Here is an 18,952-nt window from a genome sequence, read left to right as displayed (position 1 = left end):
CCACTGGTGAGGTCAGATTGCAGTAATGGAGAGACAGGAACCTAAAGACCAGGAAATGTACTGAAAAATTCATCTTTTGCTAAGCCAAAGAGAAAATGGAGGCTACCTTCTTACAGGAGACTGTATTACTACCAGTTATTTTCCTAATCCTTATGCTACTACTATTTATAGTAGTTTTACTTTACGTCTTCCACAAACATTCTTGAAAGAAAAGAAAAAAAAAAACAACACCATGTAGGGGGGAAAATATCTCATGCAGTAATTGTTAACTTTGGATAATTACAACTGCTCAGACAAACTCAGCATCTAGATAACACATCCATCTGATGATAATGTTTGAGATTGGAGCAGTGACAAAAAAGCTCCCAGAGAATGGTGCCATGTTTTCTTTGTTCTGTTCCCATACAAATCCCAGCTTTTTTTTTTTTTTTTTTTTTTTTAATGGAATATGGTAAGAGGTTCTGTAATCAAAAGACAACTTCAAAAAGTACATGATGAGATCATTAGTACATATATCTGGTTAGTCTAGATGAGAACTGATGGACTCTGCTTCTGTCTCTTCAGGCTAGCTTTATTCATGAAGATATAGAAAGTGCAATCAGTGACAGCAAGAGTGGAAAACAAAAGAAGAGACTTGAAACACTGAGGTAAAAACCTAGTTTCTTGGCAATATATGGAGTCATGAGACACTCCCCAAGTCTGTCTGCTGTTTCTTTTTCTTTTTTTTTTGGCTAGTTGATAATATACTTCAAAAAGCACATGTAGAGAACTTGACTTACTAATTATCTCAAGCTCTCTCTAGTTATAGTGTCACTCTTAACTTTCCCTATTCTGCTTTAGTAACTGGAACAGCTGACATAAGTGCAGGTTGCTAGAGAATAGCATTATGTATCTGAGTTTTGTATTTGGATAAAATAGTTCAAAATTTGAAATAAAAATATGAATCTTCCTGAATTCCAAGGAAGTGAGGTTTGGGGATCTAAAGATGTTAAATAGAACAGCAGCTGAGGACAAAAAAAATTCCTGCCTATTTAATGACTTGAAAAACTCCTTGTTTCCCTGGTAGGGAAGACTTCTCTCCCAGCAGGAAAAAGTGGAGTAAGAGTCTATTGGTTTCAGACCATAGAAATGAACAATAGCTGGTGCAGGTATGGAAACAAGGGCACAAATATGTTAAGTACTGAATAGGATGGTGGTGGTCTGTATGCTGAATCCTGATGACGTCGCTCAATAATAGTTCTGTGGTCCATTGAGAGAATTCTCTGCTGTACAAAAATCTTTAAGTAAAAATGTCACTATTATATGAATAAGTTTATTGCTGCCTTAGTTGCCTGTTAAATTCTGGTGTGCAACTTGTGAAGTTTTGCTAGAATAATGGCCACTTATGTTGAAAAAAATTAAGAAGGCAGAAGTGCATCAGATTTTACATTTGGGTTTAAAATTAAGCAAGTACACTTTACTGTTTGAGGTACAATAACAGATAAGTGTAAGTACAAAGATGTGTACCACCAGGACTCAAACACTTTGGGGAAAGCTGATGAGATTTAATTGGGAAATGAATGTAGGTCAGTACATCCACAGGGAAAAGTAATCTGACATATCAGCCTCTAAAAGCTTTGAGGCCTAAAGGTCATTAATGCATGACAATTCAGCACTGGATACTTGCTGTCATGTCATGTATGTGTTAGCATTGGGCCACAGGAAGAAAGCCTTCTCTAGATGGGTCCTGTTTGACTAGTCTGGAGATCTTGTAGTAAGTCTCACACTGCACCATCAAATTGCTGCAAGGTTATTTACAAGTAAAAAATGTAGGAGATGCAAAAAAAGAATGCTTAGGAGCCTATAGGAGACTAAAGGAAGGAACGGTGAAGAAAACATCATTTTTTGATAAATGACCAAATTGTATTTTGTGCTGTTGTTGAATGCCATGAAAGAGATGGGATTATAAAGAGAAGAATGAAGAAGATGAAAATCCTTCTTTTAAATAGGGATGGGATGTGAGTTTCAAAGGATTTGTTGGGATTTTTTGTCTTTTGATACTGAGTTACAGAATGACTTCAAAGACCTCCTTCCTTATGGTATTTAAAGATACATTAAGAACTGGAGAAGTGGGAAAATGATTTTGAACTGAGATAGGGTTAGATATTAGGAGAAAGTTTTTCACTCAGAGGGTGGTGATGCACTGGAACAGGTTTCCCAAGGAGGTTGTGGATGCCCCATCCCTGGAAGCATTCAAGGCCAGGCTGGATGTGGCTCTGGGCAGCCTGGTCTGGTGGTTGGTGACCCTGCACATAGCAGGGGGGTTGAAACTAGATGATCATTGTGATCCTTTTCAACCCAGGCATTCTATGATTCTATGATTCTATGAAAATTGAAAATGGGAATAGTCATACATTTGCATCAATATGGGATGAACAGGTTGATCTGAAAAGGAAAATCAGCCTGTGAATCTAATTGTTTTTGTTGGTAGGGTTTTAAGAAGCTGTTGGTTGACAACCCATCAAACACAGGAAACAGGTACACAACTGGTGATGGCTGAAAGATGACTCTGAATGATTTAGTACAATATTGAAGTACAGCCATTAAACTGCAAATAAGATGCACAAAATTTACCCATAAAAGCAATCAGATCTCTAGATAGCATGTTCTCTGGCAGTGCTTTGGAATTTATCATAGGATCATTAAGGTTGGAAAAGACCACTAGATCATCAAGTCCAACCATCAACCCATCACCACTGTGCCCACTAAACCATGTCCCATGTGTCCACGTGAAAGAGGATTTGGTTTATTGATGCATATTTTGCTAAACTCATCATAGAGTGGGTTTCCTGTTATGTTTAATCTATTTGCATACCCTGACCTTTGGTACTCGTGACTTGGCAAGTCCATAGCGTGTTTGACAGTAGAAGGGTCCTGGTAAACCCTGTTGTCTTCTCTGATTACGCATTGTGTTAACTTCACTGGTGGGCCCCCTTCTCTTCCTGCAGGATGATCTCCAGTGCTGATGGTGCTATCCCTCCCCCACCACGGGCTCCTGCCCCTGTTCCCCCAGGGACTGTCACCCAGGTGGATGTGAGAAGCCGTGTGGCAGCGTGGTCCGCGTGGGCTGCGGAGCAAGGGGACTGTGAGTTGTGCTGCACTGCGCAGTGATAACCAGTTCTTCTGGGCAGTGGGGTTTTATGATCCTCAGTAATAACAAAAAATAATTCACAGGCTTCCATGAAGACGGCAGTAATTGAATGCAGATAGAGGAATTGCTGTACTAGGTCACCCCTCTGCCATAGCTTGGAGCGGGCAGAATTGTTCTCCCAGTCAGTTCAAAATGCCCTAAGCCACCATTGCCTGATCTGTGGAATAAGACCTGGCTGTCATAATCTGACTTGTCATTTACTTAACATTTTTCTGAATTTATGTTCAGAGCTCTGTTTACTTGTGTTTAGTTGGATGGGTCAGTGGGCTGTGGATTTTAACTCGGGCTTTTATGTGAACGTAATAACAGGCACAGTAATCTGTATTGTCATAACTCTAGTAATTTAATGATGCCCTATTTAGTAGTAGGAAGTATGTTGGCCAGATATTTCAGACAATTAAAAAATACAATCACTTGGATTAAAAGCTGACTAGAGATGAACATTATGTATTTATTTATTCATCTGGGTATGGCTAACCTAGTTTGTATTTTTAAAGCCTTACCCAAGGAAAGCTGCAGTATTTCTGAATAATATTATTTTATAATCTCTAGTGGAAACATTCTATTTTAATCAGATTCCATTAAAAAAAGAATTAGAAACAATAAAGCTCTGTAAAACGGACCGTAATAATGAAGTAATCATGGTTAAGGTGAGAGGTTTCTTTAAAAATGAATAGTAAAATTTTAGAATTACAATCATTACCCAAGACATATGCATTACTTTTGTTAAGCTATATCACTCAATTAAATCAATAAATCAATTATGCAGGGAGAACAAACATTGTCAGAGAAATAAGAAACATTAAGAACGTTATCACCTACTAATCTGCACCTCTGCACCTACCTTGAGTAACAAACAGCAAGTTCGTTCTATTGTTTGACTTCTCTCTTTCTCTCAGGAAAAAAAAAAAAAAAAAAGTAAAAAAGTTTCATTAATTTATTGAGTGGTCCATCATGGTCTGAGTTCCTACAGTTCCTTTTGTTCCATTCATGTGGATCTTTCCTAAAATGTATTTACTAAGATCCCACCTATTAACAAAAGCCGTACAGAGTGTAGTGTGATTTAGAAATGCTAAACTTACTATTTCTCAAAGTGCTTTCCCTTATTGTTTTCAAGCATAAGTCACTGATTCTGTCCATTGTTATTTGGAAATGCATATTTTATCACATTGATATCTTCCATTTTTCTCTTGCCAGACTTGGTCATTCTGCCCAAATTTCCTATATCCCTTTTGCTTGTTATCTTTTACATCAAAATTGTCTTCAAATTTAGGGCTACACTGTTACTTCTTGTCTACTTCTACTGGGGTACCTCTCCGCATATTTTGCAAAATAGGACAATTTCTCCTTGCATTTTATTTATAATCTGCCATTTTCATGTATAGATATATATATATATTAAGACCCTAGTACCATACTTCTGTAGTGTGGTTGATTTATACAGCTAAGCTGGCTTAAATCATACACCCAAGCTCTTTTGTAAGACTTGAAAGGATCAGGCATTAGGGTGCAAGTTCTTCAGTCCTTGCAAATTGAATGGTAAAAACAATTTTGTCGTTCATTTTCTTGCAGTAGAGGGGTTTCAAGCATAAGCTCTATAGGAGGTGTTGGTTTTTTTATTCTGCATAAATACTCATCTCATTCTCCTTTTCCCTTTTCTACAGATGAAAAACAAAGACAATACCCTGACCATGAGGAAACGGCAGAAATGATAGCAGCCAGGATTGACAGAGATGTTGTAAGTGAGAAACAACAAACAATATTGCTTAATTTCTGAGAAATTGTGTGGCTCTACTACTTGGGAAGTCTTTTTCCACTTGGAAATTCAGTTCTGGAGGAAAGCATGCTGGGTATTCACATTTGTGTGGTAGACCTCTAAATGAACATAAAGTAGTTAATTGTTATTACTACTTCTTCCCTGAAGGAAAAAGAAAAAAAATGGATGTTAAATTTTTTGCTGTGAAGAGACAGAAACATAAACATTAGTTTTGTGAAGACTAAATTTCAAAGAATACATAACAGTAAACTTAATTTTCTTCAATTTAGTGAGATGTAAATTTGTGCAATTTCCAGAACTAAGCATATGGTCATTTCTAAAAGCAGATGTACTATGCACTTGCGTAAGCTAACAATTTCTAGCCAAATCTAGGGCAGGTCCTATGGTGTATGCAGCATCAAATATTTCTTTGTTTGCTAGTTGTAACTTTCTACTTTACAGCATCAGGGGGCCTTGAGGGAAGCATGTTGGGGCCTGCTGAATTTGCTGTGTATGTGCTTCCCCAGGGGCTCCTTCTTTTTTCTGCATTTGCTCTTTGAAAATAATTCTTCAAAGAGCACTTCTCTGAAATAACATTCTGACATTCAACAAATAGCTTAATACTTTGTGCTAAAGGAGATTATGAAGTTATACGGGTTAGAAAAATGCTGTCCTACACAAATAATTAGAATTTTTTTCATGTGCTGTGAGAGAAAATTTAGTGTGTGAATGAACTGTGTAATTGAACTTAATAATCTTGATGCTTACATTTTAAAAACCTCTACTTGCCCAGAGTTTTGAGAATAGTCTAAGCTCCACAATACTTGACAGTTATGTAAAGGATAAAATGAATCTAAATACATTGTGTTCTAGCGTGAACTTTGTACAGATGAAGCTTTTGGTGTCTGAGAGAGTAGTCCCTTTAACTTCTTGAGTATGTCAGTACAGTTTCAGTACTGAAACTGTTATTCTTCTTTTCTCCCATAGCAAATTCTGAACCATATTTTGGATGACATTGAATATTTTGTTACCAAACTTCAAAAAGCTGCTGAAGCATTTGCTGAGCTTTCAAAGAGGAAGAAAACTAAGAAAAGTAAAAAGAAAGGACCTGGAGGTAGGAATTCTTACAGTACAGAATTCTGTTTCTCTAAAGATCATTGAAATAGCTATCACATGTAGGTTTTTGTGTTGCTTTTTTTTCATAAATGTAGTAATGGTTTTTCACTTTAAGCACAAAAGGAGATAATCCACACAGTATATTCTTAGAAATTAATTAAAAACTTTTGTTTGAAATCAGTGGCGAGTGACTGATTAGAGATGTGACTACAGAATATGTTCCCTGTAGTTGTTTTATATTTACAGCATTAAGTAAATTTATTAAGTATGTTTTATATGTTTATTATATCCATAATATTTTTAGAAATGATGTAAAATATGAATGGATGTAAAAAAAAAAAATGTCAATTTATTTATCAGAGGGAGTTCTTACTCTCCGTTCAAAACCACCACCTCCAGATGAGTTTGTTGACTGCTTCCAAAAGTTCAAGCATGGCTTCAATCTTCTGGTAAGTAACTGCAGGTAGATATGGTGTTTTAGCTAATGTTACATAGAACATGCTATTTGTTTTCCCTGTTGCTGTAAATTCATTTGAGCACTGCAGTGGTTTTCCTAGGGTCGTATTCCAGTAGTAGAAAGTGAAGAACTAAAATTCTGGTGAAAGTTGAAGAGAAGGAAGAATAACTACCACAGTAGATTTCTTTTTAGTTATTTTTAAGTTGGGTTTTCTTGGAGATTTTCGGCAGTTCAAGACAGTGTGGCTGCTTTATTGTTGACTCCTTACGGGAACTGCAAAGGCTATCTCTTTTTTGGAAAAGCAGTAGTTAAGTGTTCTGTCTTCTCTCTAACTTTCCTAGTGCCTTGTCTGTGTAGAGAAACCTAGCAGACTTTAAATCCCTGCAGCTGTAAACCATGCAGAGATGATCAGATCATATGGGGAACTCTGAGCCTGAGTTGCGGCCTCCACTGCTCTTTAAAAAGGAACAGACCTAGAAATGTAATCCGGTTTGGTTTTTCCATTCTTACTTCATACTGCATTCTGCATTTAAATGATTTCTTTATCTAGCAACACTTGTATATAAAAATCTTTGTCTTCTGTGCGGGAGTAGAAGTAGTTCTTGTTTCAGTGCTGAGAAAGATCTGGGGTCTATTTTCTAACGCTGTTCATAATGCCATACCAATGCATTGCTTCAGTGTCATTGAAGAAGCCACAGAAGTTCGAAATTTCACTTCCTAGGGCTTTATGTCAGATATGGAGAGCTGTATAAAGAAGAAGAATCTAGTTTAGAAATAAAAGGAATAGCTCGAAGAATAAAATCTTTGCCAGTAGAATGGAAACTATTTTAAAACACTATGCTGGAAGCTCCTAGAAAATCACTACCATCTGCCAAAAAGAAAACTATAGAAAGACCAAAAGAAGGTTGTTATGTGTGAAGAACAATGTGTATAAAGTTATTAGCAGTACAAATACATCCTCTTTTTGTCTATATTTGGAGGCACCTCTGGAAGGATAAATGTAAAACTGGAATGAGGCTAGCTAAAAGGAGGTTGAGGAATAGACAGCAAGATGCAATAAAAGCTAATATAACTTTTTAAAATACTTTCTGGAATGCTTCTTACTTCCAGAGCCTATGATCACTAAATAAAAGAATCCTCCAAGAAGCCGTAGCAGAGAAAATATGCTTCTTTTCTTTTCTTTTCTTTTCTTTTCTTTTCTTTTCTTTTCTTTTCTTTTCTTTTCTTTTCTTTTCTTTTCTTTTCTTTTCTTTTCTTTTCTTTTCTTTTCTTTTCTTTTCTTTTCTTTTCTTTTCTTTTCTTTTTTCTTTTTTTTAATGTGTATTTTACTTGGAAAAGCTTGATGGTGGACAGTGCGTTCATGAAAATCATTTTTTATGGCTCCAGACTGCCTCCAGACTTAACCTCTTTAATGATCTCCTGTGCACTGATGAGCACCACATCCAGGAATGCTTCATCTTATGTTGGCTTGTCTAATACTTGGACCACGAAGTTATCCTCATTGGACTCCTTCAGGAGTCTCCTGAATTGCTTGCAGTCTGCCTTGTTGCTTTCCCAGCAGACATCCAGGTGATTGGAGTCTCCCATCAGGATGAGAGCTTGCAAGCGTGATGCTTCTTGCAGCTGAAGCAAGGAGGCCTTGTCAGTAGGCTCCCCTTGATCAGGCTGCCTGTAGTAGATCCCAGCCACCAGATGTCCTTTATTGGTCTATTTTTAACCCAAGCTCTCAAACTTATAATGGCTGTTTTCTGGAGACGGCTCTGTAATCTGTGCTCCTCTTAGCATAGAGAGCAACTCTCCCATCCCTCCTATCCTGCCTATCTTATCTGAAAAGGGAATGTTAAGAGCCATTGAGAAGAAAAGACCAAAAAATAAGAACAAATAAGGAGCATCAATATACCATTAGGTTCACTGACTTTATCTTGTTCCCTGTATAGTGAAATTGAAGAAGGTGGAAGAAGAACAAGAGTGCTCTAAGAAATTATTATAGACTTTTCTTCAGTTTGGAGAAAGATGAAAAAGAGGGAGAACGTAATAAATCTGTGAATGGTTATGAGAATCACTGGAAAAAGTGAGGAAAGAATGATTGCTCAATTTTCTTTTGGAAAAGAACTGCAGGGTATTAATGAAACCAAGAGGTGGTATATTTCCAAATAAGATGCTTCTTGACAAAACATACAATTGAATTGTACTTCTTATTTGCACAATATATGCTAACACTTACATGGATTCAAAAGCAATTGTATAAATTTACTGAAGAGAAGAATCCATCAGTGATTTTTAACACAAAACAATAGTATTTTGTACTTTTAGTTGAAGAAGTCCCTGAGAAAATTGCTGGGGAATTTATAAGAATTTTTCACAGAGATTTTATGTTTGCCTTGTTCCTTCTTATACTTCCCTTAACACTTTCTCTTAGCTGATGTTGGAAACAAAGCATACAACTTAGATGGACCTGTGCTCTCACTTGGGACAGTCATTTTTACCTGAAGTATTTATTGTCATAAAAGTTAACTGTATCTTAAAATTTGTCATTTTTCCTTTACCTTAGGCCAAATTAAAGTTCCATATCCAGAATCCTAGTGCAGCTGAACTGGTTCATTTTCTCTTTACCCCACTACATATGGTAAGCTTTTGTAATTTTTTAGGTATTTTCCTTCAGAATTCTTATACTTGTATGATCTAAAATCTTTCCAAGAATGATGAGATTTAAAATTGTCCCTGGAGAGCTACTGTGGCAAAATGTGTATCCAAGGATGAAGATTTCTTTGGAAAACAAGTTTTATCCTCTTTTGCATGTTAACATCTGTCATATGTGTATATATATATGTTTAAAATATCTTTAACTTTCTTTGTATTGCAGTTAGCCATTATAATTTTAATAAACAAACCAAATAAAGAAATAATTTACATCATGTACGAGGAGAGTTGGAAGCATAACCGTGTGCCAATTCAATTAAAATATGTGTCATTTCAATTAGTAGATTAAAATAACATTGACAGAAGTGGGTCTCAGTATAGAGGTGACCAGAACAGCAGTTCTGCAATAAATGGTTTTACTTCATCCATCCACAGGACTTAAGAACAAGTTAGCTTCTCAGAATTTGTTTACTTGTTGAGTAGTAAATGTTTTATACCATTAATGTAGGTAACATATTCGTTGTAACTTCCTTTTTATTATATGTGTATTCTTTGTATTATTTTAATATTTTGATTTAGGTGGTGCAGACAACAGGAGGTCCAGAGCTTGCCAGTACAGTACTAAGTCCCCTCCTAACAAAAGATACCATAGACTTCCTACAGTATACCATCACCAGCGAGGAAGGGCAGTTATGGATGTCATTGGGTGACACATGGACCAAAGCCAGGTGAGAAGAAGTTCATGGTTATTGACACAGTCTTAACTAGATGATCTTCACAACCATTCTTTAAATTCTTTGGAAAGGAGCCCTTTAGCCTCACTGGGATTTGGAAATGGCTAGGTTTTAGGCATGGAGGGAGCAAATACAGACAGAATTTTTTTTTTCCTTCGTAGAATAAGGACTAGAGACTAAATTTTGTAAACTTATACCATCTTTTTTTTCTGTTTCATGCTTCCAGTTGCTTTCCACCCTTATTTTCACAAACCAATCAGTCTGAAATTGGTTAAAAAATCAGTTGGAAGAAGTTGCAATAAAGAATGAAAAAAATATGTAAAAGAGGCTGCAGATTTCTATTTTCAATTTCAATGCTTCTTTAAAATTATCATAATGCCATAAGGAAAGTGCTTAAACTTTTAAAGAATGTTTATGGGCTGATTTGCGTTACATCTGCATACCCATAAAAGTTCCATTGAATTGATTTGCTATTGCAGTTAGATTTCACTGCAATTTACTTTGTTTATGTATTTGTTATTTTGAGGTGTGTATACGGTTTGAAATTACCTAGCTAAGTAAAAAATGCAAAATATGATTAATAAAAGGTGTTTTAACTCTAGTATATAGTAGATGAGAACACGTGACAATGACTAAGCATGCAAGCATTCGGACTGGAAAAGTGCCAAGTATTTAGAGTTTACTCATCTTTCTCTTGGAATCCAAATTCGGGAATAAATATCTACTATGTGGCTTTCTTACTTTTTCAATTAATTAACCAATTAAAATATTTGTTTGTTTGTTTGTTTGTTTTTAAGTGATCATGAAGTAATAACAATAAATTGAATGTTAGGAATCTACATGGAAAGCTGTAGAACGCAAACTGACAAGCATCCTCAGAGCAGGAAGTGTGATGTACATGTGTTTGCCTTTCTTGATCTCGTTCTGCTGCTGGACCAGGACATTCAAATTCATCCTTTGGGCCTGCTGTTCAGCCTGCTATTACAAAATGGGCTAGGAACATCAATTATAGATCCTTGTGATTGCCAGAGTTTTAATCTCAGCAAAGCTTACCTACTCAGAGCTTGCTGGCTTCACAGCAGCTTGGGATGGGCTCATTGTGGAAATCTGCATAGCACTGGAGCCTATTGCAAGGAAAATGGATTATTGTGTAAAATATTGGGCTTCTCATCTTAGGAAATACCTTAATAATTCATTTATTCCATCCTGAAAAAGTGTAATTGAAAGAGAAGTAGCTCATGCTGCACAGAGAATGCAGCACTTAGAATACGACTACTTGACCTATGAAGATTAGAAATTATAGTCTGTCTGATCTCAATATGCAGAGGTACATTATGGAGCAGTTTAATAAGATGTATGATTGTTGAAACACGAGGGTTACTGACCTAGTTCAAGCCTGCCAATGGGCTAATAATTGCTGACTGGTCCTGCAAGTTGTGTGACTGGCAGCATGTGCCCCCTAATTTTGAACAGTGTCAACAGTGAGACTAAGACAATGTAATGTATGTTCCCATTTCTTGTTCCACTGTGAAGATACAGTAATTTATTTTGCAGGAGGGTATGTCATGCATGGTGCAAAGGCATGAAAGCATTAATTTAGGTACTGTGTATTACATTAAAAAATGGGAATTAAGTGCTAAAAAATAATAGGCTATTCTAAGATTAACTATTAAACAGTAAATGCGAAGATAATTCTTGTGCCCTGAAGAATGCAGAGATGTTTGTATTACACTATAAGCTATCTATTGCCTAACTCCTTCCTGAAGGTGTAGCTCAGCCCCCTGAACTTCTTTGCTTCATGCAAAGGCAGCTCCGAAAGTAATGCCTCCTATTTTATTATATTGGTGGTGTGACAGTAGAGGTTGAACCTTCCCACCAATATTCAGTTACATTTTGTTGCTGCGTGACAGATGGCAGCAGAGGGGCAGTCTGACAAAATGGCATTTGACATGGAAGTGCGTATGAAGCAAATGTGTCACTGAATTCCTCCACGTGGAAAAGAGAAGGATCTGGGGGTCTTGATAGATGAAAAACTTAACATGAGCCAGCAGTGCGCCCTTGCGGCTTGGAAGGCAAATGGTATCCTGGGCTCCATCAAAAGAGGGGTGGCCAGCAGGAACAGGGAGGTGATTGTTCCCCTCTACTCTTCTCTTGTGAGGCCCTATCTGGAGTACTGCGTCCAGGTCCGGAGCCCCCAGTACAAGAAAGACAGGGAGCTGTTGGTGAGGGTCCAGAGGAGGGCCACAAAGATGATCAGAGGGCTGGAGCACCTCCCCTATGAAGACAGGCTGAGGGAGCTGGGCTTGTTCAGCCTGGGGAAAAGAAGGCTGCGGGGTGACCTCATTGCAGCCTTTCAGTACCTAAAGGGAGCCTACAAAGAGGAGGGGAATCAACTCTTTGAAAGGGTGAGTGACAGCAGGACAAGGGGAAATGGTTTTAAGCTGATGGAAGGGAGATTTAGGTTGGACGTCAGGGGGAAATTCTTTACGGAGAGAGTGGTGAGGTACTGGAACAGGCTGCCCAGAGAGGTTGTGGATGCCCCATCCCTGGAGGTGTTCAAGGCCAGATTGGATGGGGCCTTGGGCAGCCTGGTCTAGCATTAGGTGGAATGGTTGGTGGCCCTGCGTGTGGCAGGGGGGTTGGAGATTCATGATCCTTGAGGTCCCTTCCAACCCTGGCAGTTCTGTGATTCTGTGATTCTGTGAAGATGGCACCCATAGGAATTCAGTGACATTACTTACTGAACATTTCTGAAGACCAAACAGTGAATGTGAGCAGTGATGTGGTGAGTGGTGCATTTCAGCAGTGGTGACAGCGAGCATGAGTCATCTCCACTGGTGCAGATTTTTTTGAGCATAGCATGCAGGCTGTTCATCGCTGGTGAAAATGCATAGCTAATGGTTGTGACTATGTTGAAAAAATGGTATTTTTGTAGCTGAGAATTTGCACTATCAATCAGTTTTATTGTGTTCTTTGTATCTTCTATAGTTTCCATGGGAATAAATAGGAGGTGTTACTTTCGGAATGACCTACATATGTACTTTCAGTCTTTCATATAAAGTAGGCAGTTTCTTTGAAGTCTTTTGTTTGGTTCTTTAATACAAACAAAACATTGCACAGCAATTCTTTCCTATCTAACAGTTATAACAAATCTCAGATGTGCTTGTGATTGATTCTTCTATTACTCATCCTTTGCTGCGAGCCAGAAATTTGTTGTTTTAGCACAGACAAGTCATTATGGCAGGAACAGTTTGCTCCTCGCTGTGCCTTGCAGAAAAGTAGTTATGGACAATAAATATTTTTTGTAAATTTTCTGTGGTCTAACACAATCATGTCTGTACAGTAATCCCAACCACTGTTCTTTACTATGATATTAAAACGTATTTCATTTTTTAGGAAGTCTATGAAAAGTGTTTTTATGACCCTTGATAAAGATCTCTAATTTACTTTTCATGCAGAGCGGACTGGCCCAAAGACCAGTTCATTCCACCTTATGTTCCTCGTTTCCGAAATGGTTGGGAACCTCCTTTGCTGAACTTCATGGGAGCTCCAAATGAGCAAGAACTCAATAATTTGGCTGAGTCTGTGGCAAACTTTGCAGAGCAACAGCGGAAGCAAGAAATAAAAAGATTATCAACTGAGGTAGGTTAACTGAGAGTGTATTGTAAGTTGCTGAAAAGCAGAATCAACTACTTTTTCATAGAAAAAAATCTTCTGGGATGCTGTCAGAGTGTCTCTCTGCTACATCAGTGCAGGCTCAATGTACTCACAGAAAAGCTATATGAAACCAAATATCTGTTCAGCCACCAAAATGTGAATAGGAAAAATAGAAGGATTTTGCCTACTGCCCTGTAAAGTTGAGTTCATCATGTACTGTTTATCAGATTTTGGGGGATGGCTTTCTCTTGCAGCGCAACTCTTGTAAGTCTTCTTGGAGACCAAAAAGCTTCCCTAGCAAAAGTATAGCAAAACTACCTGTGAAAAAGCTGTAACAAACTTTATTTTGATGAAAATTTCCACTTAAAAGCATACAGTACATAAAAATTTAGCCAAGCAAAGGAGGCTAGTGTGATTCATGTTTGATTACTAAAAGCACTGCTTGTCCTTCTACCTAAAAGGATTCACAAGAATAAATACACCCTAATTTTTCTCTCTCTATATATATATTTTTTTTTAATTGAAAAAAGCATTTACAGGGTTAATGGCCATAATAACATGAAACGTACCTGTCACCCTCATCCAATTCCATACTCATCTCCCAAAAAAGCCTCATCAAACATTGTTTCACAGCTGCTTCTACATTGCCATGTGTTTTTTTTTTAAGTTGTGCTCCCTGTAAATTAAAAACAGCAACAACAACAACAAAACCCACAAACCAAAACAACAAACAAAAATCACAGTCCTTTCTCCACTTTAATCATGTGAAATGTGCAAAATAATATTGAAAAATAGGGGCAGTTTTTCAATGGTTTGATTATTAATGAAGATGAATACTACATATATTGAATTAGCGTATAAGTTGAAATAATTATTTTGAGGGGGCAGATAAACTGAGGTGTTTTGGTTGGATTGGTAGGTGTGCTGACTCTGCCTTTTAGCCTTCAAAAGTTTAAATAATAAGAGTAATAATAATAATATTAATAATAAAAATAATGATAATCATCATAATAGTCATAATTCATTGAAGGCATCTGTGTGACTGGCACCTGTGATGCCAAACCTTGGTTTCATGATTCCATTCACGATGAGCAGGTCATTTAACCTTGGTACTCTGACTTCTCGTGCCAGTGCCTCCTTAGCACATCCCTTAGTGGAGAAGTGCTGAGCTGCTCCATGGCTGTGAATTGTGTTAGGTGCTCAGCTGGAAAAGCTGCGCCAGTGCAAAGTGTCTGCAGCAAAAGGAGCTCTGTGGATTGGGTGATGCCAGGAGAATTATTCTTCTATAAGTCTGTCGCAAAAGCTTATTTAACAAAACAGTGCTGGAAAAATGAGAGCGAACTGCTTTTTCCTGAGCAGCATTAACAGAGGGATGGTAAGCAGGGAGTGGGAAGTAATTCCCCACCTTCAGTACTGCATCCAGGCCTGGGTCCTCCTGCACTAGAAGGATACGGACCTGCTCCAACATGGAGCTGTTGGAGCAGGTCCAGAGGAGGCCATGAAGATGATCAAAGGGCTGGAGAGCCTCTCCTGCGAAGTTAGGTTGAGGTAACTTGTTCAGCCTGAAGAAGAGGAGGCTCCAAGGAGACCTCATTGTGGCCTTCTAGTTCTTAAAGGGAGCTTATAAACAGGAGTGAGATCAACTTTTTACGCGATCTAATACTGATAAGACAAGGGGGGATGGCTTTAAACTAAAAGAGGGGAGATTTAGGTTAGATGTTAGGAAAAAAATTGTTACTCATAGGGTGGTGAGGCCCTGGCACGAGCTGCCAAGAGAAGCGGTGGGTGCCTCATCCCTGGAGGCACTCAGGCCAGGTTGGATGGGAGACCTGGGCAGCCTGAGCTGCTGGGTGGCAACCCTGCCCACGGCAGGAGGTTGGAACTGGGTGGGCTTTGAGGTCCCTTCAATTCAGCCATGTCAGGGAGCTGACAAGGAGCTGGAGAAGAGAGTTCAGCGAGTCTGAGGCAATGCAAGTAATTTCTGTGTAAAGTAAAAACAAGTTCCTGCTTTCTGCAGGTCTTCTGATCTGAGATATAAAGTCAGTGACACTTGAGGGATTTTTTTCTAAGAGGTTTTAATAATGTTGCTTTTAAGAATAGTCTGTCCGTAGATTTTGTTTGTTTGTTTGTTGTTATTCCCGTGTGGTTTTTTTTTTTACTGTTTTCAATTTCACAAACACTGAGTCCCATTGGCGAGAGTCTCTGGGTGCCAGGTCAGTACTCAGAAGTGCTTTTTTGTAGCCACATAGCAAGAAAAAAAGCCAAGCTTTAGGGATCTGGTGATTTGTGATGGCTGTCAGCTGTTCTATCTCATTGTGCAACTGAATGGTGTCATAAGATAAAGATCTAAAATGGACATCATCAATTTCATAATCTCTGTAAATGAGCCACTTATTTTATCTTTAGGGAAATGGACATTAAAATAATTCTTAGTAGAAGCAAAGTATCATTGCTGGGTTTAGAGCTGAATTTTTTTTGAAGGACTGCTGCTCAAAAGGAATTTTCTAAGGGTTTGAATATTCTTATATGTATGCTTGTAATAAATTGTGATTGTTTTCTTTCATTAAAATCCTTAATTACAGAGTATTACCTTTTTTTTTGCATTTCTTCTTTGACTTCAACCATGTTTAGTAAGAGGATAACTAACATAAATGAGCCAATTGATATTATGATCCTGCAATGGGATGATAATTTTACTTGGAAGCTTTTATTTCTTATATAGATGTACGTTTAGCTAGCTGAAGTTTTCTGGCTTAGTGGCCATTAGAACAGGAGCTCAGAGCAGCTTCTTAGTGCAGTTTATTTTAAAGCCACTCAGGCATTCCTTATGACCTGTGTTGCTGTAGCAATATGTAAGAGAGGACATGGACCTTGCCCCGGAGAACTGCTTTTTCTAAAGAATATCCACTGCAATATTAATGCAGGGGATGGCAGGGGATGACTTAGGGTAGAAATTCTTTTATTCTTATCCTTTTGATCTCTCTGTGTACGTATTTGAAATGCAGAATCTATTAACTTTTCATAGCAGAACTGTGAGCCTCTGAGAGCAAGGCCATGTGAGTGCTGGCAAGGGTGCGCGGTGCTATGGGTCAGGGGAAGCAGCACGATGCAGTGCACGACACTAATCCCCTTCCTGGCTTTGTCTTTGTTTTGTCTTGCAGCCTCCCAGTGTTCCCGACTACCCTCCGGCCGATGGGTACGCATTCAGTAACACAGTGTACAAAAGAGGGCCTCTGCTGGACCAAGGGGCAGCTGTTGCTGCCTTTAAGCAAACTGTTAGCCGCCATGTAGATAGGTAACACTGAATCAACGGCGTACGTGGTGCTGTGGATAACTGTCCCGACTTACTGACTTGTGGCTTTTGGGGTTGGTGGTGTCTCTGTTGGCCTCAGGTTGTGCCGGGAGCAGACCCATATTTCTGTAAGGCAGCTGCTCTGACTGCAGCAGGTGTCTGCCTGTGCTTCTCCAAGGCACATCCATATGGCTCTTTCAGTATCATTTCTATGAATCTACTGTGTTCGTGTATGCTGTGAAATTCATGCTCTTGTCAAAAATGATATGGTGGAATTCTAACTTGATTAAGGACACAAAAATCTCCCGTTGGAGGATGTAAATTTTATTTCTGCTTTTGTTTCACTTTTTTAAAACTGTTCCTTGCTTTTTTTTTTTTTTTTTTTTTTTTTTTTTAGCTGCAAATAATGACAAGTCCACTCTGAGATTTATCTGTTTGTGTTCTGAATGATTTTTGATTTGTTGAGCTGCTCACTTGCTGCCCGCTTAGCATCCTGCTTCGGGTATTCTGGGCCAGTGCATAACTGCCCATGTCTACTGACTAATTTTTTCTTTCATTCTTGCTATGATCAAAGCTCTGAAATGTTTGCATAGCAACCAGGATCTTTCTGCACACACGCTTTCATCCTCTTCATTTTAGCCTAAGTCTGATTACCTTAATGGTGAAACTCACTGATCCTTGGAGTCTCAGCCCTGTCTGCGTGGAAAATTTCTGCCAGTGAAATTACTGTGAAAGTAAAGTGGTGATGGGATTGATCCCCCATGCCAAACTATGTTTGTTATACATCCTTACATGAGCAGTAGTTTAACTGATTTCCCATGGAAGGTGCTTAAGCTATGTTTTGGGTGTCATATTGCTAGTAAAAACAGCATTGATGTGATTCTGTTGACACAAACCTTTGCATAACCTCTAATTCTGAGCTGTTTGCTAGAAGATCCTGTTGTTAATCTGCATGCAAACAAATGGTGTGCAGGGTGAAGACTCCATTGTTTTCCTGAACATTGTTTTCCTGAACATCCTGAACTCTTTATTACAACAACAGCCATAGTAATAATCTCTAATCATTTTCTCAATCTTGGTTACTTCCGGAGTTCTTGTCTGAGGACCACTCAGCTTGAAATCTAAATGATCTGCACTCAAAATTCCTTTCTTTTTTATCTGTAATGTGATAAGACCTGTTTTGTGCTTTCAGAGTAAGACTTTTCTTTGCAAAGGCTGCTACCTCTTTTTCAAGTTTAGAGAATGGGACTATTGCATTGCCCTACTGATGGTATCAGTGTAACTGGCCACAGATGAATGAGTCATCCAAGCTTCCTTAGTAGCAAGTAAAGAGAAAAGAGCATTTCGTGTCGGGTGAAGCAGTTCACGTCAGGTGAAGTCAATCTTTTGAAAGATGTGAAATGAGACATGCTGTGGAGGTACCTGCTTCTCACCACTGACAGTAGGAGGGAGTCTAGATGGCTAGTACTGATGCAGACGTGTACAGTGAGCCACTATGCCCCTGTCCAGCCCAACGTGAACTTCCTTTTATTAATTGGCTCTTGAGACACATAACATGTGCCCAGTAGGAGTTGGTTACTGAATGAAAGCTATTCATATGCATTACCCTAAGTAAATTCCATTTGAAGATAAATTTTAAAGCACCTATGAATAAGCAAGTGCAGAAGTGGGTTTGGGGGAAGGAGTGAGAAATAGAAGCTGAATATTTCAGCCATCATTTTCTGGTGCTTATTGAAAGATGGCTTTCCTTATGAGCAGTCTGAAGACAGTGACTGAGCCACCCTGTGTCTGCAGAGGGACAGGTAGGTTATGCATTGTGCAAGGAACTTGTAACCACAGGAACCTTCATTGAGTTTTATTCCAATGTGCCAGGACCTCCAGTAAGGCATGCTTTCTTTGGATGACTTAGACTAAGTGTCAGGATCTTAAACTTCAAGCATGTTACAAGCTGTACCAGGGGCTCTCTTTGATGCTGAAAGAGTACTGAACTGTTTTTTCAGCAAGTTATATCATGTTTCAAATTCATATGCCATGTAGTTTGTTTTTGTGCTGTTTGGGGAATAACACCTTGGGACCCCATGCAATCCATCAGCCTCTCGTGCAGCCTTGA

The 18,952-nt window shown here is 38.4% G+C and overlaps 1 protein-coding gene across 5 annotated transcripts in view; it reads left to right on the top strand.

Annotated features, from left to right (window-relative positions):
* Nucleotides 1-18,952, top strand: part of EPS8 (EGFR pathway substrate 8, signaling adaptor) — a 134,996-nt gene that overhangs the window by 95,547 nt on the left and 20,497 nt on the right. For 4 of the 5 annotated variants that reach the window (XM_031589926.2, XM_031589925.2, XM_090145738.1 and 1 more), the window contains exons 7-15: nucleotides 565-647; nucleotides 2,988-3,124; nucleotides 4,855-4,928; nucleotides 5,934-6,060; nucleotides 6,423-6,511; nucleotides 9,071-9,145; nucleotides 9,739-9,887; nucleotides 13,352-13,535; nucleotides 16,712-16,845. In XM_031589926.2, coding sequence (XP_031445786.2) covers nucleotides 565-647; nucleotides 2,988-3,124; nucleotides 4,855-4,928; nucleotides 5,934-6,060; nucleotides 6,423-6,511; nucleotides 9,071-9,145; nucleotides 9,739-9,887; nucleotides 13,352-13,535; nucleotides 16,712-16,845 — 1,052 coding nt within the window. The remainder of the gene's footprint in view (nucleotides 1-564; nucleotides 648-2,987; nucleotides 3,125-4,854; nucleotides 4,929-5,933; nucleotides 6,061-6,422; nucleotides 6,512-9,070; nucleotides 9,146-9,738; nucleotides 9,888-13,351; nucleotides 13,536-16,711; nucleotides 16,846-18,952) is intronic. The other variant, XM_031589927.2, reaches the window with a different exon arrangement.

Source organism: Phasianus colchicus, chromosome 1 (genome assembly GCF_987193195.1).
Source record: "Phasianus colchicus chromosome 1, bPhaCol1.hap1.1, whole genome shotgun sequence".
Classification (NCBI taxonomy): Eukaryota; Metazoa; Chordata; class Aves; order Galliformes; family Phasianidae; genus Phasianus; species Phasianus colchicus.
The sequence above is the reverse complement of the archived record's forward strand: the minus strand, read 5'-3'. Positions and strand labels throughout refer to the sequence as shown.